Consider the following 24,532-nt stretch of genomic DNA (forward strand, 5'->3'; position numbering starts at 1 on the left):
AAAAGCAGCTGCGCAGTCTCCAACCTCCACAGGCAGCTCCCAGGCCAGGTGTTGCTCAAAGCAACTACATCACTGATTACTGATGAAGAGCAGTTCAATACCAAGGCTTCTGCTCAAGAAGCAACAATCCAACAGAGGGAGATTAATATTTCTCCCTCTAAATTCCCATATCCTACTGATTTGTGGAAAAACCCAATGCTGAGGGAATCATGTCGGATTTTTCCAGTCTCATGCAGACTGCTGGTATTCATCCACCATCATGTTAATGCTCATGCTTAAATACAGGTAATTGTCTTTGATTATTCACACAAGAATTAGCTGTATGCAGAGATATCTAAGCTCCAAGAATCCAACAGCCCATGATGTAACAGTCAACTGACATTAAGTGATTCTTCAGAGTATTTTGGCACTGCACAAGGGAACTTCATGTAGCTTTATTTGAGAAGTTGTACTTTATGTATTTCTGTGTAGATACATCCAAGTGACACTGCTTCACTTTATACTGAAGCAGCAAGACATTCTCCAGGAAAGAGATTAATTTTACATGTTTTCTTTCTTTCAGATTTTCCTTACGCATTAATAAAGTTCACCTCCACAGCAAATGTCTCACGATAGACTTTCCATGTTTTAGACTTGTGAGGGTTATCCAGCTCATTCCTGGGAAGGTAGAGTCTGAAAGACAAAATTCAGTAGCATATCTTACAGCCTACGACATGCTTTCCCTTTCAGCCAGCTAGAAAAATCTTCTAGCTGAGCCCTAGAATATTAAATACAGCCCCAGACCTTGAATTTAAACAGACATCAGCCATGCCTGCACAGTGTTTTGTGTCTTAAGTCATCTCAGAAACAAAGACAACCTGATGGGTTTGTGGATTGGCTCCCCACCACCCTCCCAGAGCCCCACAGTGCAAGATAGAGAGAAATGAATACTGCATTCAGCTCAAGGCCTCCTGATATGATACAAGTGCCAGGAATTTAATAACCAACCTTCCTAAAGGCAAGGATTTGATTCAGTACTCAAAAGGTAGCCTAGTGGCTACTAACCTCCATAGTTCTGGAGGAAACAAAGCTGTTCAGCAAAACCCTCAAGATGGCAATGTTGCAGGGCCATCAGACAGCTGGCATGCAGTTTTCCTGGCACTGGCTTGGTTTAATTGGTCTGCATTGAGACTGCAAGATGCATTGCTGGCTGAGCATATTAAGTTAACTGTTACAAAGAGACTCATGGCTACCTCTCCTCAGGCTCTAACAGGATCAGTTAAGTAAAAACTGTCTTCTTTCTATTCCAGTCATGGAGAACACAGTAACTATATCTTATATGCCAAGTTCACTGTTCCTCTACCTAAATCTGTCAAGCAAGGCAGACCAAAGATAAGACTCTCTTGACTCTGCATTTCTACATCATGCCCAAAGCAAGGCAGACAAGCCCAACTTTCGCCAGCTGGAGCTTCTCCAGGAGTTTCAGTCTCCACAAACAAAATCACAGTAATTTCTAATTTTATCAAGAGCATGAGAAGCCATAAGAAGGCTTTTCTTTGTGATCTCAAGCATCAGTACCTCTAACTGTGGTCTTAATGTCTGCCTGCTAAGCTACTGAGTTCCTGCTTCTCAGGCAGCCATACTATAGAGGGTGGCAGATTTGAATGGTTAGCATTACATTTTTTAATTCAAATTCATTAACAATGGTTAGAGAGCACCAAGGAAATAATCCAGTGGTTTAAGTTAAGATAAAAAGCTCCCATATGTTTAAAATATTTGTCACAGCATGAGCAACTGCCAGCTCACAAGTTACAGCTGCGGATCAAAGACCAGTACCCACATGAAAGGTAGCTGGCTGATCAGGCCTGCTCTATCTCAGCTTTCAGCACTATGTTTATGATCTTTCAGCTCTATGCATACACCAGAAGTTAGGATCTGAAGGTATTCACTAATATCCTTACCTGTTATTTTCAATAAAGGAAGTGTTGAACCAGAAAAAGAATGGGCAGCCATCATAGCCTTTTGGAAGAGCCTAAACACAAACACCTTGTTTAAGGACTGTGTTACACAACAGAACTTTTGTTTGTAGAGCAAGCATACCCCCTTTTCTTCATTAATGTGGTTTAAAAAGGTACAGTGCCAGAATCAGTACACTTGAAGAGCCCCAGATCATACACAGATCACTGTTTTCTCTGCAATTATTTCAGTACCAAGTCATTCAATACAATGATGTGAGACTCCCATGGTTAGGACCAGGGAGCAGCAGGTACCCAACTAAAATGCCCTGGTTGTACTGCTGTTTGAACAGCCAGGTGCTTCCCCTGCTTGCCTAGGCTGATATTACACCACTTGCTGCATCCTCACTGCACAGTGAGACACAGCAGGAGTCACTGGGAAGGAACAGATTCTGCCCCGTGCTGCCCAGCCAGGCAGGACCCACTGCAGTTTGCACCGCGGCCTCTCCCCATACCCAACTGAAGGTCTTCACACTGGTGTACTTACAGAACTGCATTCAAATCTGACTTTCACATCACCACGTAGAATAGGGCAGTCTTCCAAGCCAATGACTACAGCGTCACTTTCAGAATCAAAGAAGAGCTGGATAACAAAATAAAGAATTTGTTTTATGAAAGTTTCTGCAGCAAGACAAGAGCCCAATTCATGACAAGACCTAACTACTCATTCATGGTACACAAATACACCAGCAGTGCTAGAATAACAGACAACAGTTTAAGCTGCTCAGAGCAGAGTGAACTATTTGCATTTAAGTGACTCCCAAGGAAATCTTTCACTATCTCACCACTACATTTCCTAAGATTTGGCAAAGTTTAGCTTTTTTGTCCTCCTGGAATTTACATCATCCATTTACTTAGACTATGTAGAATTTGAATATTGGACATACAAGTAAGACACTTTTAACCTAAAAATCAGCTTTTAGCTTCTGTGACTCAACTTGTGTGTCTTCATAGTACTCACCCTGCAGTTTTTTTGATTGGCACATACACATTGTAGTACAATTCTCTTCCTTACTATTATCTGCACCTTCATATCAGTTCCATTGCCTTTCCCAACTCCTAGGAACAAAGTGTTGCATTATACCAGAGGCATAGACATTAGCTGGAAACATATGTAGTCATGAAAACCAATTGCAGTCCTATTCAAAAGTGCTTTCTTTCCAGAATGCCTTGCTCAAGACTCTATAGAACTCAAATGCTAAAGGTAAGCCAGGATTTTCAGTGGCTGAAAATTGCATTTTGAAGTTCCCCCCACTAGGGGAACAGGCTAATGTAAAATCTAGTTCCACTTACTGAACAGTAACAGCAGTTTGAACTCCCCTGGAACAAGGAGTGATGAACTTCCAGCCTTTGATCAAGATTATCAGCACACATGTACTGTAACAGGCATGTATCTAAAGCTCAGAAACATTAGTCAATCCAGTTCCACATGGGGAGTCAGTCTCACGTAAAAAGTGATTCCCCTTCCAAAAAAGGGCAGGTTGTATGTGAGCCGTCATTTGGTCAGACATCTAGAAAGTGACACAACTGTAGCAACTGACTACAAAATACTCTTCATTGTGTTGTGTGTCATTTAAATTCTCAAATCCCTGTTAAGTCTACATTCTGATCATGGGCTTAGCAAGAGAGAGAATTATCAGCTGCCTGTAATAGGAAACCATTACCAGACAGAGGAATACCCAAATACAAGAGCTCTTACCATGTATAGTGTAGATTTTGAGGTTTTTTATTTTGAGTTGTCTCTCTGGTGGGAGTTCCAAGTTATACTTGTTTTTCAGGATCTCATAATACCCAACATACCTACTCTGTAATGCAAAAAACCCAGACACATTATACAGTTTCTGTACCAACCACAGATTAATTCTAGGCAGAAGTAGGATTTAAATAGATCTTTTACTCCAAGTTTTTAGCTCTCCAAAGTCCAAAGTAGAAGTACAATTGCTCTCCTTCCCTTTCCCTGCAGAAACAATCTTCTAGACAAATTCAATGTCTACATTTTTAAACAGCATTTAAATTTTATGTTTTAAGAAGAATTCTGTACACATCTGTCCAGGTCACCCTGCTTGAACAGTGGGGTTGGACTGAAAGCTTTCCCAGTCTCAAGAATTCTTTTGTTATCCTAGATACTATACTTCAGAGCTGTCATTATTATGCAGAGGAAGGTATAAGGGGAAGGGGAAAGATGCAGAGCAACCCTGTCAGCTGTTCATATTCTAACTCTCACAGAAAGAGTACAGAAAGCTCAGGAGTTAAGCAAGTAATAGAAACCTACATATCTGAAACAAGGCAGGGGAGGTAGGGTAGCATAAGCACTCACAAGGTTAGCATTGGTTGGACTACTGCTCTTGAACCTGCTCGAGCTTACCTGTGAGGGTGTTTCAACTCCTTGAAACTTGGTACTTGTGCTTCTATCAGTTCTTCTCTCCCCAAAGTAGTCCAAACTTGCCTACACAGAATGATAATTTCAAGGGTTAAGCTATCCATCCTACCACCATTCCCCTTCTTGAGAAGTGAATAGTAAATTAGAACTACACTACTCAAGTCCAGTAAAGGAATGCAAGTGGAAATATGCAATAATTATTTTGGTACCTTCTAAAGGAGACTTTTATCTACAAGAAGAAAGTATTAATTAGGAAGTCAGACACACAAATCTGTCATTCATGAAAAAGTGAAGTAGAGCAATATGACTTTCAAGCACTTGCTTCAGAACCATCTATATTTCTCAAGTGGTCTGTGGCAGACCAAGCTGAACACTAGCTCATATCTTCACAAAGCAAACTCAGAGGCAAACAAGTGATTAAATGGATATACAGTCTGCCCAGACTACCTTGAGTGTCCTGGGCCTTCTGCATCCCCAGCCTCCAGCTGATATATCAGACCTGGGATACTAAAGCAACATCAGCACCTGTCCTGGCTGGCACTTGATCTTTCTCCCTTTTCCTAGAAGGGCTTACTTTTATAATGCTAGCTGACAAGACAATTCTTGATGCCTCACACTACTTGGAGGGAGACTGAGCAAAAAATTGCTTAAAACCACTTAAACTAGTGATACTATCTTTAGGAGAGTTTGCTCAGAAGTCAGCTACAGTTTAAGTTGTTGCTCAAGACCCTAGACACATTATTCCTCCAAAAAGAATCCTTCAAGCTGGTAACCTGTTAAACACAATTTTCTCACTTCTTTCAGATCACAAATAGTCTCCACCAGAATTTACAATGTAGCAAGACTTGCATGAACTTTTTTAAAACCAGACTTTTCAGAGAATCCTTTTTCTAGTATAGAATTTTTGCATAGTACTGGAGCATTTTACTGTTTCAGTAAATCCTAAAAGGACATTTTGAATACTAAACAAATCAAAAACTAAACAGCAATTTTTACCTTTGCACTCTCAAACTGGTCACTGTCTATGAGCCAAGTACAGACCATTGTTCCAGTCCTGCCTGTATTAGACATAAAATACAAGTTAAACTGGAGCAGTTCAAAGGTATTTGAGATTATTTTGTGAAGGTGAAGTCATCTCCTGTTATCTCATCTATTTCAAGAGTTATAAGTGACAGTCAAGTAGTCAAGTATTTCTGAGAAGAATGAGTTAAAGACAAGATACTACAGTTTGTCAACTTGTTCCTTGTCTCCACTTTTTCATTACTTAGAGACACTTAGGCAGCTGGTCACTATCAGCATACTCCAGCAGGAAATAGAGTCAAGCACTTTACTAAATGAGGCTCTAAACTGAAACTTCCCAATGCTTTAAGTGTCAAGATTTGTTTCTCTGCCCCAACTGTTTTCCCTGCAACCCTGCTAAGAAGCCATCACGTCTACTAGCATGAAGATGCCTATATAGTTTCAGTTTTTAATTTAAAAATCTCAAGAGGTCAGGTCACCCTCCCTACACTTGTTCTTCAAGCTGGTGTTGACCTGCAGGTAGTTTCAACATTCAGTTTTGCAAAACTTTTTAAGACAGAGCTCCACCTGGGGGCAACTGTTTAATGTTAAGTAACCACCTACTTTAAGCCAAGTATTTGCAATAGTAACAGCAGGTGGCTAAAGGTGTGGCAGATATTTGCAGGGAAATTTGTCTTACTTGCAGTTATTTATGCATTTCAACAGCTCCCACACCACTGTTGGTTCAGGTAGCACCTGCAGGTTAGCTCATATGTTTGATAGCTTTCACTCTTCTTGTTTCCATAAAACTTCATTGTACTCTATCACCTAATGTCATGTGTATCTTGTTTTAAGATCCAGCAGTATCTGGAACATTCTAGAGGGGTAAAGTTATGGAGCAGATCATCTTGAGTGGTATCACACAACAAATACAGCACAACCAGGGATTAGGCCCAGCCAATACAGATTCATGAAGGGCAGGTCCAGCTTGATCAACATGAACTCCTTCTATGAGATGGTGACCCAGTTAATGGATGAGGGAAAGGCTGTGGATGTTGTCTACTTGGGCTTTAGTAAAGCCTTTGATACCATTTCCCACAGCATTCTGGAGAAACTGGCTGTTCAGGTCTTGGACAGGTGCACTCTCCACTGAGTAAAATCCTGTCTGGAGTCCAGGCCCAGAGAATCGTTACATCCACAATGAAGTTACATCCAGTTGGCAGCTGTTCACTAGTGGTGATCCCAGGGCACAGGATTGAGGCCAGTTCTGTTTAATGTCTTCACCAACAATCTGGACAAGGGAACTGAGTGCATCCTCAGTCAGTTTGAAGAAGACACCAAGTTGAGTGGGAGTGTTGATCTGCTGGAGGGCAGGGACAGGCTGGATCAATGCACCAAGGCCAACTGTATGAGGTTCAATAAAGGGCTGGGACCTGCATTTGGGTCACAACAACCCCACAGAGTGCTACAGGCTCAGGGAATATTGGCTGAAAAGCAGCCCACTGGAAAAAGACTTGAGGGTGCTGGTTGACAGCAGCTGAACATGAATCAGTGTGCCCAGGTGGCCAGGAAGGCCAATGGCATCTTGGCCTACATCAGCAATATTCTGATACAGCAGGACCAAGGCAGTGGTTGTCTCTCTATCCTTGTCACTGGAGAGGCTGCACCTTGAATCCTGCATTAAGTTTTGGGCCCCTCACAACAAGAAAGACATTGATATGCTAGAGTGTATCCAGAGAAGGGCAACAGAGCCAGCTCTGGGGTCTGGGGAAGCACAAGTCTTCAAGTAGCATCTGAGAGAACAGAGTGTTTTAGCCTAGAGAAAAGGAGGCTCAGAGGAGACCTTTTCACTATAAAGGTCATAGTGAAGTGGGATTGGTCTCTTCCATCAAGTAACAAGTGATAGCAGGAGAGGAAATGGCCTCAGGTTGTCCCAGAGAAGATTTAGATTGGATATTAAGAAAAATTTCTTTTCCAACAGGGTCATCAAGCACTGCAACAGGTTGCCCTGGAAAGTGGCTGAATCACCACTCCCAGAGGTATTCCTGGAGATGTGCAGATGTGGCACTGAGAGACAGTTTAGTAGTAGATCTGATAATACTGGATTAACAGTTGGACTTGGTCTTAAAGGTCTTTTTCCAACTTAAACAATGGATGATTTGAGCCATATTACAGTGCAAAATATTCAGCATGGGTGACTGGCAACCAGAAGCCAAAGCAGCAGCCTAACACTTTTAACAGTAGCAATTTCAGTAGTCTCCCTATCCCCAGTCTCTCCTGGGGGACTGCTGTCCCAGCTGCCAGAAAACCAGAAAGTTATTGAAGAACATTTTAGGACACATAATAACAGCTTAGACTAAGAACTAGTTTAGACTACCTAAAAATGGGGTTGTTTAATACTAAACAGAGTACTGCAGTCGTGCTAGTCATCACAGTGTCGGCAGCATTTGGCAAATTACACCGTAAACCCATGTCATAGTATGGTTTAAGGCCAAACTTGAATCAAAGAAGCTACAATAACAAAGAAGCATGATTGGTAGCATACACAGATTGCACATGAGAAATCCTACCTTTGCCCCCTTTACAGTGAATGGCTACGACATTCTTCTCATCTTGACTCATCCATTCACGGACACTGGCAGTGAATTTCAGCATGTCGCTAAATAAGAGGAAAGTTAGTGGACCAAGGCAAATGCCTACATAGAACTATTGCAATGTATGTATTTCTTGACAAGACTCACTGTAGTGCTGGGACATTGTGGTCATCAATGAACATCCTTTCCACCCTGTAGTGAAAGTACTTGGGATCATAGCCTTGTTCACCTATAGGGAAAGATCTGAAGTTATGCCAGGAAGGGAGAAGGACTGTAAAAAAGAAAGTGGTTTGTAATACACAAGGGATGGTCTGAGCATGTACTAGTGTCTAAAATACAGCAGTGTTAATAGACATATTAAAATGAAAAAAAACAGGGGTAACTTGGCTAAAGCCATGCATGCTTAGCTTCTAGTTTCATACTTTTCACTCATACATTAAATTTTATCTCAAATATAGTCAGCAGCTAAACATACTTACTGCAGAGATTGTAGACTTTATAGTGGCCTGGATGTTTGGTGTCCAAAAATCTTGCAACTTCCTAAGCAATAATGAGTTTAGAGTAGTTAGTGCTCCACTTGTTATTTCCACTGCCAACTCAACCCCCCCACCCCCCAGGTGGGATCAACAACTGCACTCATGAACAGCACTTGGAAAGCAGGCCCTTCCAACCTGACAGCTCAGGTTCTCATCTGGAATAAATGTACTACTGCAGCTATCTTCCTAGTCCTATATATATTTCTACAATATCAGGAGGAAGAGCTCTGAAAAGGATATTATGTATACAGACCTTTAAAGCAACTTTATTTAGGTGAACAGATCACAATTACTAGCCTGGGACAGAACCACCCTGATTCTTCAAAACATTCCCAAAGAATAGGAGCATCAAAGTACTGGTGTGTCTCCACTGTGAGACAAAACCACTATGTTTAGTTGAGACACTACAACATAAGCAGTGCAGCACAGTGGAGATCATCACTCAGTCATTCCAACCAGCAAAGGCAGCAAAACTAGGAATGACATGAACTAGGTCACATGTAAATTAGTGGGAACCTATAAAAGAAACATGTTTCAGAAACAGTGAACTTGGTAAGCAAGATTTTTACCTTTATGGGATTCCTGTAGAAAGACTGCTTCCCAGAAGATGGAAACGACATTGCAATAATTCGATCTGTTGAGAAGACAGCAATCACAAGTAACAGCAGGAAGCCCCCCTGCACATAAGAACTACATGACTGAGAAACATCCTTATGACATGTTTTATTCTTACCCTAATTATAAGAACAGTCTACCCCTTTCTGGTAGGCTTTCCTCTACATTTAGCAAAGCTAGAGCAAGACAAATAATGCTTCCCAAAGGATCAGTCACCATCAAGTGTCAGTCTCCACAGAATCAGAAGCAAAAATACTGTAAGTAAATAGTTTCCCAACATTGGTTCCCTAGGCCTCAAGTAAATTTTTATCATTACATACAGCATGTACAACTCTCCTAGAAGGCTAATTCTGGGGAATAGTGTCAGTCAGGAATCCATATTTCAAAATCCCACAGAAAAGGAGTAGGCCTGGTTTGACTTCATACTTAAATTTCATGAGCCTAAAACATTGTAGTTCGTGACAAGCTCTTATTAACTGCAAAACAAGTCTTCACAGGACATAACATGCTGCAAAGTGACATTTGTTTCCACAAACCAGTAATATAAGTGAGATCCAGATCAAAGCCATCTTTCACATAACGTCTTTTGTTTTCAGAGACCTGCCAAAAAAAAAAAAAGTTAATCTTCCACAAGAATACCAACAATCACCAAGTGTTGCCTGTTACTAAGAAAATTCAACCATGTAGACTCTCCAGTTAAGCTCGAGTAGCAGAGCCTCACTTAATTACAGCATTATCCAAGAGCAAATTCCTTGTATTAACTTCTAGGTAGAAGCTCTGTATAGAATTTTTACCCTTAAATACCAAAATTTATTCTAGTGAAAAGAACACTGCAGATTCTATGAATACTGCAGCATGAATCTGTCATTGTTATTTGAGTGTTTGGAGACTGAGGGGAAAAAGAATAAAGTTAAGGATTGCTTATTCCTAAACAATAGGACATACTTGAAGCTTAAAGTACGACTTTAATGCCCCTGATGAAAATAAGAGGCATTGACAGTGGATAGGGCTTCACCAGCTAGACTGCTTTGTTGGTACTCAAAATAAAGCTCCTAATTAAAACTCCTACCTTCCCCCATGTGTGGGAAAACAGTCTATGTACCACACAAGTTAGAAATTGTCAGTTGAGACACAAGGGGTGTTGCAATCACTTAGATATGCTGGCCTTCCAGGTCAAGTTGCTGCTTACTTGAACAAAGCCAAGAATGACAAGATTTTACTGAGGCTGGAGGCAAAGCTCCAGAGCCCTGTCAGGGACATCGAAGAGATGTGCTGCTTGGGCAACACTATCAATAGCAGACTAATAGGCCATGGTCAGTCTTGCTACTAACCACTGATGCTGCCTGAAGAAAGAGTTGGAAACAGTAGTAGTAGTCTAGACATGTTAAGAGGCCAACTTACCATTCTCCTGGTCACCCTTTCAAGTTGCTGCTTTTGTGAAGCCAGACGAAATATTCTTATCAAGATGACAATTCTCAGAATTCGGAGGAAAATAACCATTCTAGATAACAGATTCACCATGGAAGAAAATGAACACAAATAAACTTACAGGCAAAGATTAAAGCTGTTTAAAAGCTGTTTCAGGGAAAGTTTAAAACTTTGTTTCATATGTTGAACAAGGACATCTCAGGCTGATTTTGGAACAAACACAACATAATGGGTTTATTGTTAAGGGTATTTTGTGAGTACATGTTCTCAACAGCTAGCAGAACTAGGAAATCCCCCACTTGCTCAAACAGACTTCCACAGGCACCTCTGGCTAGAAAGCAACAAATTCCATTAACATTACCCATGTTATTATCACCAAGTTTTTGTTCCTTGAAGCTTATTCTCAACTATACATTTAACTGCATACAGCCACACTAAAGTGTATGTAGCCACATGAAAAATAACTAAAAAGAAGCTAGACAGGCTAAGTACATCATGACTTGATTAAGAAACTTGAGAACAGATCAGTATATATCCCGTGTTTAATCATTCAGCAACCTGAACACTTGGTTTGGTTTGAGGAACTTTGAACTATTGTTGAACTTTGAAGCAGGAAAGAAGCTTAGGTGAGCGGTTCTATCAAAACAACTGAACAGAAGCAGCTGCTTTCCCCCACTCCTAAGGACAAGGGCAAACTAATATTCAATTCATTCCTTAAGGAGGTAAGTGAGCATACATTTTAAGTAGCACACATACATTCTAGGTTTTGATACATGGAGACAAAACTCCAGTATTGCTCACAGGAAGAAGCTAGCTGCAAGATCTATTCCTTTGACGGTTTTACTTCTTGATACCCAAGTTTAGCAAGCACTTCAAGACAAAACTAGTACTTACAGACATTTGTCTAAACTTTTTGTTTTCTTCTGGAATAACGTTCCCCTGTTATGCCCATTAGCCAGCTGAATTTGGGACAGGAGGTGACATTCTATTTATTTTTTAAGAGCTTGACTTTTCCCTGGCTGATGCAAGAAAGTTTCTCTAAGTCAAACCTAGTGCAGATAAACTCATCTTAAAGTTGTAGTTCTGCCTCCATCAGGAATTAATTCATTTCACAGGTTATTATCTGATCAAGATACAGAAATCAGAAGGACATAGGACTTGAAGGAGCCCATGCACATAAACAGCATGTTTTCTCTCCCCAAATCATGGCTGAAAAATCCAGCATTATATTACCATGAGGCTTTTGGGAAAGCAAAGCAAAGCAAAGGAAACAAGGCAGTTTGGCAACTCTTTCTATTGAAAGATCTTTTAGACAGAGATCCTCCCTTTGTTGTCTCTTCCATTTGCTATGATAATGCAATTCTTCTCTCTGCCCTTCTTCAGACCCTCCATTAAATCTACTCTATTAGACCCTCTCTATTAAGTCTACTGCACACCTTTCCCCAAAAAGTGCTTGAGTCAGAGCATTTTATGGCCCCATTTTTAGTTACCTCAACTAGTATGTTCAGATCCCTTCTGCCTTTGAGGCAGGGACAGCCTATGGCATAACCACAGATCAAAGCTGTGTGTCTATCCTGCACTGGTCTGTACCATATGCACACATCTGGCTTAGAGGTGCCCAAGAAAATTCTTAGAAGATTATCAAGAAAAGAGCTCACACTTACCAGCTGCCATACCACTCTTACCTTGGTATCTCCTTTGCTGCATCAACCTCTAAGAAGCAGTACGTCAAATTAATTAATAGGGTGCCCACAACTATACATGCATCCAAAATATTCAGTTTGGACTGGAAATAGTTCCTGAAGCTGAAACCAAGGAGAGTTTTAGAAAGATGCCAATATAGGTAGCAAAGACTGAAATATATCTTCAAGAAGATATACAGAGCTACTGCTGGAGACAAGCACTCCTGCAATTTTTCTTAACACTTAAGCACTGAAGTCTCACTAAGAAAGCAATCTTAGCCCTGATGTACACACAGATTATGGAAAAACTGTGTAGTTTCCAAGTGCTCACTTACTTAAAGGTTGTTCCATAGAATGGTAATCACCAACATACACAGCCAAGAAAAGACATGGCTATTATCTATGACCAGACAATTAGCCTACAGGACACCATGGTCATAGTTCAAGTTTTAAGTTTTGCTTCCTTCCTATCTTGAGGACTTGCCACATGGACTTAATTTTTGCCTATGTCTTACCCTTCAACAAACACCCTTAGGAGAACATCGACGAGAAAGAAGAGTGCTATTGCCAGGGAAACACCTTCAGGAATCTCTGTACTCTTCTTTCTCTCACTGATAGCCAGATCCAGAATCACAACTATAATGTCCACAATGATAAGTACAACTCCAAATACTCTGCAAAGAGAAAAATACAAAGAAGTTTCAGGGGTAGGAATGAACACTTATCAGCTAAACAGCACAAACCCTGATATCTAAGCTGTTCCAGCAAGAGTTGTTCTCTTACATCAACTGAAGCCTGCTCAGTTAGAAGCTGAAGGTTTCCAACTGCATTTTTAAGTGATGTGCACAAAAACCCTCATCTATGTGGAACCATACATTTACCTCAGATACAGCTGTAATTATTAATTTATGATTTCACAGCTACCTAGAAGCAGTGCAAACCTGAATGCTTTAAGGCATACTAGTGTCATTTCTGCTTTCATTTTACTCAGCTTCCCTCCCTTTCATGACTTAATACTGTCCCTTAAAAATAACTGCCTTTAATGGCTTGCCTTGTTCCAGCACCTAGACTACACACAACTGACCAACTGTTTGTTCAAAGGCTGCCAGCCAAGAATAAGCCATTAAAGAGGTTTTATCCAAGTCAATGACATTTACAGTTCTGAATTTCAGCTCTTCTTGAAGAATGTAGTCATATCTGTTTAAGTATTATTTTTCAACTCTAGTACTTTTCTCAAGTTACCTTTCCTGGGATTCAAAGGATTCAACACTTTCAGACAGAGCAAGCTGGTGTTACTGATGTTCAAGGAGTTCTTAAGTTCTTACACCAGAAATGAGGACTATTTTTACCTTTCCCACATCATTACAAGCTCAAGCTTTTACCTGAATCCAAATGACATCACAAAGGGGGCAATTTTTCTCCTAGTTGCACTGCAAGAGAAGAGAACTGACATCAAAACAAGTGATATTTTGCTACAGGTATCAGCCGCAAGGACAGTTATATTCTTTTGTTCACATTCCTTTAGTTTTAGTATTCTGCACAGTAGTGACTTCTCTAAGATGAGATTACTCAGTTGCATTCATGAAGTATATAGGTTAAGAGAGTACTTGAAAACAGTACTTTGATCACTTGTTAGAAAAAGTATTAATCAGCTTACAGACCCTAGAAATACAGCAGTATGTACTTATCCAGAACATTATTCCATGTCACAATTCCAGTGATGCTTGAACTCTGGCTTAGTAAGCTATAAGAAGTGGGTTTATATTGGTCAAGAGGAAGATTGGAAGACAAACATATCTTAATATATTTCATTCCATATATTAGCTTATTGTATCAGACCATTTTTTTCCCCAGATCTGAAAAGAGCTGCACTTGTTAACAGCTCCCGTGCCTTTGGAATAGAGGAATAGAAATCCCACTTCTACTTTAAAAATGAAACATCACTTTGGCTTTCAGATTGAAAATCCAAATATCTTTTAAGAAAAACTGTTTCTGAAACCAAGTTCTTCCAGTTGTGAGAATTATCTTCAGTCCTGGCAAAGTCACAGCTCTTGTTTCCAATTACAGTAGATTTTGTTGCCTCTTTGGAATACTTTAAACCCTTTGGTTTAGAACAGAGCTTTTAGGTAACTCTCTTTCTGGCTGGAAGCCTCTTTAGATTACACCAAGAACTAAGGTAGAAGTAGAACCTGCAAAACTCAAGTGCTAACAGTGAAAAACAGACTGCTAGTCTGTTAATGTAAGCATCAAGTCTTTTCTTAGACACTTAGAAGAAAACACCTTTTTTCAAGCATATCACTAACAGCAGGACTTACCATTAGTCCTAACATACTCACAAAAAGTACTGATAGATTGTTTTGCACTGTTACAAGAAGTTTTTGTCAGCTCAGTAATGCACACTGCACCCCAGTGATCCTGTCCAAAATACTTGTTTCCTCTAGGAGAACTTCAGCATTGCATTTCACTTGGTGCACTTCAATAACCCAGTTTAAGACAAGGCTAGATACCTCTGAAGTGCTAAGGCAGCATCTTACTGGGGTTACTGAATTAACCCACATTTTTCATTATTAGGTTCTTACTCTAAACTAAGGTACAAGGTCTAACCAGCAAACATTTGCATTCTTAAGCTGGAAAAATACGCGTGGGTTGTAGTCCTCACTATTCCTATAGAAGTCAAGGATGTAATACCATGCCTTGTCCTGAAGGCAGCTTAACATATAAAAGGTTTTCCTGGTGTTTATGAATGCCAAATATCTAAGGAAACATTGCAATGGTGACACTAATGGTTTGCTGGTCTATGTCTGTCCAGTCAAATCTACAATTGTAGTGGGGACACCAAGACTCCAACTTACACAGTTTATAGAAAAGTACCTCTAATTAGGTACACTCAAAACAAAAATATATGCATACACCACTCCAATTTGGCCTGCCAACATCTTAAACGAGTTGAAGGAAACATGGCACATTTGATTACATAACTAACTTAGAGCTTTTGTGAAATACATTTGTAAATTCCAAAATCTAGAAAAACATGTTGTCACACAGAATAACTGAAGTAACAGGCTTAGGCTTACTGTTCTTGAGCTGCAGGACTTGCCGCTGACTCGACTAAGCTTGCTCTAAGAGTAATATGAGGTAAACACTGTCAGGAAATAACTGCTTCAATAATAGAGGTAACTACTAGTTAAGTTCAGACAATTTAGTCTTGATGTGTGCCACTGCTTATTCTTATGCCCAGGTACTCATTCACCTCATTGTCTCACCAGCACTTGTTCTTCTGTGCTCTCACAAACTCATTCTTTTGGGAAAATTTAGTCAATGTGGTTTGGACTAGCCGTTCTCCATAATATGATGGACTTGTGTTCTTGGGTTAGACTTTTACCTCTAGAGGTATAAAGAGGCTTCCTCAACTTATTTGTCTTTGCTATGTACTAGAAAAAATATCAATATCAATCATTTTACTGGGCTTATCTCTACTTCAACAAGCCATCTGCCTTCTTATTTTGGCTCATCAGATTCCACTTCTGGGGGTAAGCAAAAAAATTTAGTATATCATTAGCTTACTTGGAACAGGTGTCTGGTCCATTACCCTCATCACGACCATTATCAATCTTTACTGTGGCCTCTTCAGCTGTTCGAGAGCTGGCAAAGAAATAATACAAGTCACACACTGATAGAGGTGTCAACTCTGTATATAACTATGCTTTGTTATTTCAAAAAAAAATAACTAACTGTCAAGTGAGCAGCAGCCTGAGCCAGAGCACAGGCCCAGTACCAGGGGAAGAAAGACTTTCCCCATGTTAGCACAGCTGAACACCTTGGTTAGTGCTGATCTATTTCCTATTAGCAGCCCCTTTCTCAAAAGGTTTCCCTTTTTTCACCCCTGCAAAAAAGAGAAAGATGAGTTCAGCAGTAGGATAAAGGGCTTTGAAGCCACGAGTCTGCTAAGGACACAACAGTCCAGGCTCTAGTGGTAGCAGAAATATGCATATGCAAAAGGGCTTCAGAAAGTCCAAGTGACATTAATGCTGTTACTGACTTTCTTGTACAGAGGATTAATGTTTTCACCAGGAAAAGCCATAGCATAGAGATGTTTTTGTGCAGAGCAGGATACCAGACCGGAAACTGGAAGACCAGAGCAGCAGCTGAGCTAGTGCTAGAACAGCAGTTTTTTGGGGTAGTGGCTGCTTGCCATAACTTCCTTAAAAGGGTCTCTTTAGATCAAGTTTTTGGTTTTTTTTGACATGACAATTTCAGAGAAAAAGCGTAGCATCAAAATCCAGGAGTCTTTATTTCAGTCTTCTCCACAGAAATACTGTGATGCATAATAGCACAGCCAGTGCTTGCCGTGGCCCTGCCTCTGTTTTCACTGCTTCGTGGGCAGGAACAGCTACACACACATATTCAATATTGATGCTTCCATGCTGTTCTGAGGCAGCCTAGCATGTTTGAAGCATTAGTGTAATAATTTTGAGGATTCAAATATTCTTCATCCTCTGCAACAGACTCATGCACCAGCACTGCTTCTGCAGTCTGGGCTAACCACCTTTTAAGCAAGATGCTTCTCCTAGCATCATTCCTAGTTTCAGGAACCAATACTGATGCTTCACCACTTGCACTCAGTATCAGGCTCAGTAGAAGAATTATTCTGATGCCGCAATTTTAGCATTCAAACCTCATTTCCTAGTTCCAGTATTTCCAGTGAAGCCGCTGCCTCATTTTGTTCCTAGAGCTGAAGCAAAGCTTTAGTGATGGATAGGCATTCAGGTTTGCTTCCCAGCTATTCTTACAGAACATTCACTTGGGTGTTTACACTTACTGAACAGCAGAAATGCTTCACTTACTAAAGTCTGCTACTGCTGCAGCAATTTTGCAGGTCACTTGCTTATATTTGCAGACACATGAAGTGCATCAAATGCTACCTTCTTATCCTCTACTGTGATTAAAATATGCCACAAGAAGAATGAGAAACAAAAGTGTTTTCAGTTAGGAAGACAATCCTTAATACAAAGATAAAACAGAAGTCCAAGTACACTGTTTCCATAGTGCTCCCACACAAAAATTCAGTTCTAGATAATGCTTTCCTCAGAGGGAGTTTGTTTTGCTGATCATTCTATATCTACTTGTTGCCCAAGACTGAATAAGTGTTCAGCCACAAGCTAGTACAATTAGGCTTTGACTATGGGGGTGGAAGAGAATAAAAGGAGGACATATTAGAAGAAATTGTTTCCTTCATGCACACACTCCATACAGAGCACAAGCTTTTCTGACTGCTCATAGCTAAAGGCAATCTCAGACTTGAGACCTTTAAAGCAAGCACAGAAAGAGTCTTGCCTGACAAGAGACCTTGACACTCTCTTGCAAGTTTCTTGACAGTCTGGATGCTAAAAGAGAGCACACTTTAATGCCATGGGCTTATTATATCAGGGATGGAGACCTTGTACTCATCAATCACTTACTAACTACTTACAAGTGAATCAAAACAGCATATTTCTCTCAAAGATATCCCTCCTCTCAGACAACAGCACTGGTGGCAGAGGGGAGATAAAAAGACTATGCTATATAAACTTCAGACACTCCATCATTCCCTTTGTTATATTTTAAACACTAAGAACCTAAAGACAGGGGACTACACACCACATACTAAATCCCAAACCTCCTCACTGACACAGCTCCTTTCACTCACCCAGATGATTCTCTTGGCTGGGTCCCTTGTTCATACCTCACAGCTGTCATTTTGCCTGTTGTTGTTGTTGTTCTGCTGACCTGAAGAGAAACACACCGAGTTAAAGTGAGACAGTACAAGAAACAGTGAATAGCAGCATCTTATAACAGCCTCACCCTCAGGGTCCCAGCAGCCAAGCTTCTACTGCATTTTCAACTATTTCCCCCCTATGACTGACAAAGCTCAATCTTCAGCTGTAACACTGGTGAGAGTCAAGGCAGTCAGCACTCTGATGAAGGGGTTTTGACTACACCAAACATACCACAGCGATAACAGCATCTTTACCTCGCGATGAAGCACTTCACCCTGCTTCAAGCTCTGAAACACAGAGGAGCCCCAGCTGGCACCTCCGGGAGAGCTGCGGGCGCGGACCGAACGGCAGGGAGCAGGTCCGGGAGCTGCCGCCCGGCACACAGCAGCTTCCCGGCCGGGAGGCCCGCACTTGGTCCCGCTGCATCCCGCTAGCGCAGACCCCCCCCCGGAGCCCTCCCCCCTACCTCACCTCGGCGCGGCCGCCGGGCTCAAAGTCGAGCCTGGACACCGCCCCCGGCGCCCCGCGGACTCAGCGGAAAGTTGGGTTAAACTTCCTGAGGGCTCTATCCCGGCCCTCCCTCTCCCCGCCGCTCCCTCCCCCGGGCCGGGCCGTGCCGCCCCTCTCACCCACCGAGCAGAGGCGCGAAGGTCGAACACGCCTCTGCGCCCCCGGGCTGCGGATAAGGGGCCCGGCGGGGCTGCCCGGCTGCACCTGGGCCGGGCCGGGCCGGTCCGGGGTGGGCTGGGCGGACCCGCCCGCTGCCATGATAACGGCCCCGCTGCCCCGCGCCGCCCCCGCACCGCCCGCACAGGCCGCGGGCGGGCAGCGGGGCTCCCCAGCCCACCGGAGGGGCGTTCGCGGGCAGTAGCGGGTTGGGTCGGAGTGTCGGTCTGCTGCAGGGTAGGAAGGTCCTGCAGAGGGATCTGGACAGCCTGGAACGATGGGCTGAGACCCAAGAGCATGAGGATCAACACGGCCAAATTCCAGGTCCTGCACTTGGGTCACAACCACCCCAGGCTGCGCTACAGGCTGGGGACAGAGTGGCTGGAAAGGACCTGGGGGTGCTGGTCGATAGCGGCTGAACTTGAGCCAGGAGGCTGTGGCCCAGGTGGCCAAAAAGGCGAATGCATCCTGGCCTGTACCGGCAATAGTGTGGCCAGCAGGACCAGGGCGGTGAGTGCAGCACTAGTTAGGCCACACCTCCCGTAGTGTGTCCAATTCTGGCCAATCCCTTATTTCAGGAAGGACTCTGTGGTGCTGGAGTGTGTCCAGAGAAGGCAACAGAGGTAGTGATGGGTCTGGAGCACAAGTCCTACAAGGTGCAGTTGAGTGCACCTGGGGACATTTAGCCGGAAGGGCAGGAGCTCAGGGGAGAGAGACATCGCTCTGTAACTGCCTGGAAGGAGGGTGGAGTCAGGTGGAGTTCAGCCTCTTCTCCCAGGTAAATAGGGACAGGACAAGAAGATACACTCTGTTGCGGGGAGGTTTAGGTTGGACGTTAAGAAGAAACTCTTCACAGAAGGAGTTATTAGACACTGGAACAGGCTGCCTAGGGAGTTGGTGGGTTCACCGTCCCTGGTGGTGTTCAAGGAAAGACTGGGCATGGGACCATAGTGCCATTGTCTAATCGACATGGAGGTGTTCAAACACAGGTTGGGCTCAGTGATTGCTGAAGTATTTTCCAAGACTTTCCAAATCTTTTCTAGTTGATTCTGTAGTTCTGTGTGGGGCCACACTGCCCCCAACCCACCAGACCCCAGCCAGCCCCACCATCTGCTTCCGAGTCCCAGCCTCGCAGTTTTTGTAAACTTTTCTGCTGCTGTGGTTTGATGCCTCTCAATGCCTTTCCCATGGCTTGACAGCTTTGTGAGGCTGCACTCGAGGCAGGGCCAGTGCAGGATGGGCAGGGGCTGCAGGCCAGCCAGTCCCCCACAGCCTGTAGCAGCTCTTGCCATCATCCAGGGCAGAGCACTGGATTTTCACACGGCATCGAGCACTTAGGTTTTCGCAGAATCGGAGCCTCCAGAATGTGATGTGTAACCCTGTGCTTTGCAGAGGCTTCACGCCTACCTCGTACCAACAACCAAGTGAGGAGCAGTCCCTGGGCATCCCACGCTACAGCAGTGCTGCTCTAGCTGCTGAGGCCAGAATTGCGCTGGGGAGGCTTTCTGCAGGACGGCCGGCACCAGAGGGAGCCCAAAGCGAGCTTTTAGCGGCTGCTGCCTGGGCTGCTCGGGCTTGGCAGGAGAGATGCGGTAACTGATGGCAGGAGCCTGTCTGGATGCTCCCTGCCCAAAAGAAATAAAATACTTAAGGTGAATGCTGAGAATAGGGAACATTTCTGAGCACTAGACTAAAGAGAAAGTTTTCCGTTCAAATATGCATATGTATAAATACATAAATATCTAGTACTGACACTGGTAGCAAGTAAGAGAAACATAGAATCACAGAATATCTGGAGTTGGAAGGATCCACAAGGATCATCAAAGTCCAACTGCTGTCCCACTCCTGACACTTCAAGAATCCTGAGAGTGTTGTTCACACATTTCTTGGGCTCTGTCAGGCTTAGTGCTGTGACCACTTCCCTGGGGAGCCTGTCCAGCGCCCAACCACCCCCTGGGTGTAAAAACCATTTTCCAATATCTAGCCTAGACCTCCTCAGACACCTTCAGATCATTCCCTCAGATCCTCTCACTGGGCATCACAGAGCAGAGATCAGAGCCTGCCCCTCCCCTTCATGAGGAACCTGTAGACAGCATTGTGGTCTCCCCTCAGTCTCCTCCAGGCTGAACAGACCAAGTGATCTCAGCCACTCCTCATACGGCTTCCCCTCAAGGACCTTCACCATCTTCCTTGCCCTCCTTTGAACACTCTCTATCAGCTTAATGTCTTATTTTTATTGTGGCACCCAGAACTGCCCCCAGCACTCGAGGTGAGGCAGCCTCAGTGCAGAGCAGAATGGGACAATCCCCTCCCTTGCCCAGCTGGCAATGCTGTGCCTGATGCACCCCAGGACAAGGAGGGCCCTCCTGGCTGCCAGGGCACTGCTGGCTCATGTTCAACTTGCCGTGGACCAGGACCCAGCCCCTGCGTAGACTCTGACAACTTGTCTTTGTTAAACTTCATTAGGTTGGTGCTAAGTATGTTAGGTATATTCAGATAATTATGTATTTGAGAAGCAGCTAAACAAGGATGGAAACTAAGTTGGATGATGATAAGAAACATTCAATTAATTTTCCCTTAGTTATAAAATAAAAATTACATGTGCAGTGTAGGGAAAGAAAAAAAAGGGAACTTGTAATTGATAGAACAAAGAGCATTTAGTTAGAAAGAAAAGGGTATTCAGTTAAGGCAGGAAAGATGTAACAAATTTTTAAAAAATATAACAAGTAGCAGGTGCTCAGTGGTTTGTAGAAAGAACTATTATATAAGCATTTATCTTTGAGAGAAGTGTCTGATGTTGCTATTAGGGAATTGATCATGAATATTATTGGTTAACAAGCTTATTGATAATTATACTATTGGCTATCCAGGCTTATTCGAGTTATTCTAACACGATGGTGAAAATATTATAAAAGTTATGTACACTTTTAATAAACATCTCTGGTTATACCACGACTGGGGACTGTGTTTCTCTCATGCACCTACAGTGCAGGTTACTTAGGACAGGCTTGATCCCGTGGACTGGGTGAGGATCCTGTGAGTTACTCTCAGCAGGAGTTTATACCTCTGGAGCACCTTCACGGTGGAAGTGGTGGGGGGAGGCCCACATCAGGGAACAGTGTAGAAATACAGAAGTCTAGTTTCCCCTGTCCTGGGCTCTGGAAGCACCAAGGTGTGAAGGCAGTTTAGGTATTGAAGTAGACTTCTCACCAGACAACCTGTAAAAACCAGCCAAAGGAGGGGCTGAAGGTGGGAGACTTCCAGTTTGGTACCCGGCCTGAATTCCAGGGCCAGCCAGGTAAAGGTGCATTTTAAAAGGAAGAACAGCTCTTCCCAGTTTTCATCACATAGATAGATGCTGCATTGCCAGTGATACTGAGTTTCATGAGTTTCATGAGTTTCCTGGTGGTTGATCTATTTTCTTAAGACCCTAACTTCTGGACTCAGATGACTAAAATAAAAACACCATCTTTTTACTAATAAAATTAAATTTCTATCTCTCACCTGGTAGAGAAAACCATAGGAACAAAATCCAAAGTTCATAAAGCCAAAAGTAAAAAGGAAGCATTGAAAGTGTTATGTTTTTTAAATTCAAGACTTGTAAATACTTTTCATTATATTTTGCTGGTTAAGTCATGATACTGATATTTAATAACCCTTGAGAATTCAGTTCTGATCCTCTGACAATTTTTCATCAGTGTAAAATAGCTGAATTATCAAAAAAGATTTAAATGTTGAGTAAATAATCCAGTTGCGTACTGGCTAAAGAGCAGGATTAAGTATGCATTTCTCAGAGGGGTGATGACATACTTTGCATTCCGAAAATAACAGAGAAGGTGGTAAACAGAATCTCTTAACTTGACAGATATTAAAATTGGTAGGTATTGCTCTTCTCTATCTGATTCTTTTAAGACAGGCAAGAAAAATAATTACATTTTTATTAAGTCTTGAGATAGCAGAAATATGCAGATAAGTGGGTAAAAAATGAATTCTCTGCCATTAAAAACAGGTAGATCAGATGACCTGATGGTCATAGTTTGCCATCTTGGCTCTGCTCCCTGAGAAGTGAGAGCAGAGGGTTTCAACTAATAAAATATTAAAGAAGCTTAATAGTAGAAGCAATAGTAATAAAACTAATAATAATTGTAAATCAACATGCAATTAGGGAAAATAATTGTGTCAAAGATATTTCTAAAAGAAGACTGCAAGTTTTACTGCTAAAATAAAAGTATTTTGTTGCTTCTCTAAGCAACTGACTGGCTAGAAAATAACTTTGATTAAAAAGGTTCAATCAATGTTTCACAGTGATGTAGGTGCAGCACACTAGTCCTAAAATAACTAAAAGAAAACCATCCTTAAGCAATTATTTTCCTGAGAGATTCTGCAGGGTTTGGGTGTTGTCTTGCATTGTTTAATGTTTTGTTGTTTTGTTTTAAACCATGGCCTGGATAAAATCCTGAGTGATGAAGTTTGCAGCTGACACAGAAGTTGTAACCATGGTCAGATAGAATAAGAACAATTGCCTGGCACTGAGTAAATTGTGACTTATATCCACTGTCAATCTCAGAACACAAGACCTCAGGATGATGTTTGGTACCCTCGGTACCTGAAGGACCATCAACATGTGTTAAAAACATTCTAGGTCTGCTTACAGTCCCTCTAACTCCCAGCAAGGCAGCTGCCACCTGCATGGCCTGTGTGTGCACATGTCAAAAAGCGAGCAGGCATTTCTGGACTAACTTCTCAGGTGTTGTGAATCACAGTCATCCTGACTGCACTGGGTAACACCATGTAGGTCAGACTTGGAGCATCAGTGACAGAGGAAGTCAGGTAACACTGAAAAGTCCTGGAGCAACAGCAGGGATTAGCCAGTGAAAGATGACTGTGGCATGTAGCTCTGTGATGAAAGTGAGCTCCTTGGATCCACAAGCAGGAAAAATTTTGGAAATATTGCCTGAGCTCTTTATATGGCTCTTAATGTGAGTGACTTAATCACAGTCAGACATGGCTGAATCTGGAAAAAGGACAAGGTGCCCCAGAAGGGGTGTAAACAGACTCGCACCATCAACATTTACGACTACAAAGATATTTCTTCAGCAATTGCTTAACCTTTGAGTCAGTTAAATTGATATGGCACTTCTCTGTTGGGCTGCAGAGATCCCTCCAGAACCTGCAGTTCTGCTCCTGTCCTGAGCACGTATCTCTGCTGCTTGTCCCTGCCTAAGGCAGATCAGGCTCCCAAATCTAGGCAGAATATTGCAGTTCCTGAAGCCCCCTCAACATGGTGGCCCAGCGAGACCACCTCCACCACACCCTGTCACACACCACCCACAGCTCTTCTCACCTCTATGTACTTGTTCTACATTAAACTGCCCTGAATGAAATCTCTCCAGGAGCAGAACTTGTTCCTGCCTTTCCTCTCCATGCCAGCTGAGTGCCCTACTCACGAGTGTGATGTGCTTGTGCCATGTTCCTCAGCCCTGCCTAGGAAAAGCTCCAAGCAGCCCCTCGCTCCATGACCCTGCAGGGTTTCCTGCACACACACCCACAGCCAAAGCAGATAATGGAGGTTTGGATTCCCAGCCAGGAGCAAGCACACAGTTTCTGTGTTTGGACCTAGCCTTTAGCAGGGAAAAAGGCTTTTGGCAGCAGAAGGCTCTTCCCCTTCTCAGAGTAAGGCATCATGAAATTAAAAGGCTGCAGGATGAGACTTGGAAGATTCAGACTCAGGGCAGAAAAAACAACAATGTGAGTAATTAACAAGTGGAAGAACACGCTAAGGTTTATGACTGGTTCTTCTGCACTAAATATTTTACAGCAAAATGTCTTTTTCTCAAAGGGACATTCCAGTTCAAATGGGAGAGAATTAGGTCAGGGAAGTT

The 24,532-nt window shown here is 42.6% G+C and overlaps 1 protein-coding gene across 2 annotated transcripts; it reads right to left on the reverse strand.

The window, feature by feature from the left end:
* Positions 1-418: 418 nt before the first annotated feature.
* LOC128783832 (phosphatidylinositol 3,4,5-trisphosphate 3-phosphatase TPTE2-like) lies at positions 419-19,165 on the reverse strand. 2 transcript variants are annotated; one of them, XM_053934946.1, is made up of 19 exons: positions 18,618-19,165; positions 17,915-17,994; positions 15,793-15,870; positions 13,611-13,658; positions 12,744-12,902; positions 12,232-12,351; positions 10,520-10,619; positions 9,655-9,718; positions 9,073-9,137; positions 8,447-8,507; positions 8,115-8,196; positions 7,944-8,032; positions 5,371-5,432; positions 4,360-4,440; positions 3,694-3,799; positions 2,956-3,053; positions 2,482-2,577; positions 1,941-2,011; positions 419-672 (listed from the first exon to the last, which is right to left on the reverse strand). In XM_053934946.1, exons 1-19 carry the CDS (start codon positions 18,750-18,752, stop codon positions 570-572), a joined length of 1,698 nt encoding a protein of 565 aa, XP_053790921.1. In that variant the 5' UTR covers positions 18,753-19,165; the 3' UTR covers positions 419-569. The 2 variants fall into 2 exon arrangements, with proteins under 2 accessions (XP_053790921.1, XP_053790920.1); XM_053934945.1 differs by lacking the exon at positions 18,618-19,165 and adding an exon at positions 18,456-18,474.
* Between the last annotated feature and the right edge of the window lie 5,367 nt (positions 19,166-24,532).

The sequence above is a fragment of the Vidua chalybeata genome, chromosome 2 (assembly GCF_026979565.1).
Source record: "Vidua chalybeata isolate OUT-0048 chromosome 2, bVidCha1 merged haplotype, whole genome shotgun sequence".
In the NCBI taxonomy this organism is placed as follows: domain Eukaryota; kingdom Metazoa; phylum Chordata; class Aves; order Passeriformes; family Viduidae; genus Vidua; species Vidua chalybeata.

Bases quoted from the DNA above. Each gene is read 5' to 3' on its own strand.
- LOC128783832 (XM_053934946.1), bottom strand. From the start codon at position 18,752: ATGGCAGCGGGCGGGTCCGCCCAGCCCACCCCGGACCGGCCCGGCCCG. The intron at 13,659-15,792 runs GTAAGCTAATGA...CTTCTCTTGCAG, and splicing joins GGACCAGACACCTGTTCCAA to TGCAACTAGGAGAAAAATTG. The intron at 5,433-7,943 runs GTAGGATTTCTC...TGTCTAATACAG, and splicing joins TCACTGTAAAGGGGGCAAAG to GCAGGACTGGAACAATGGTC.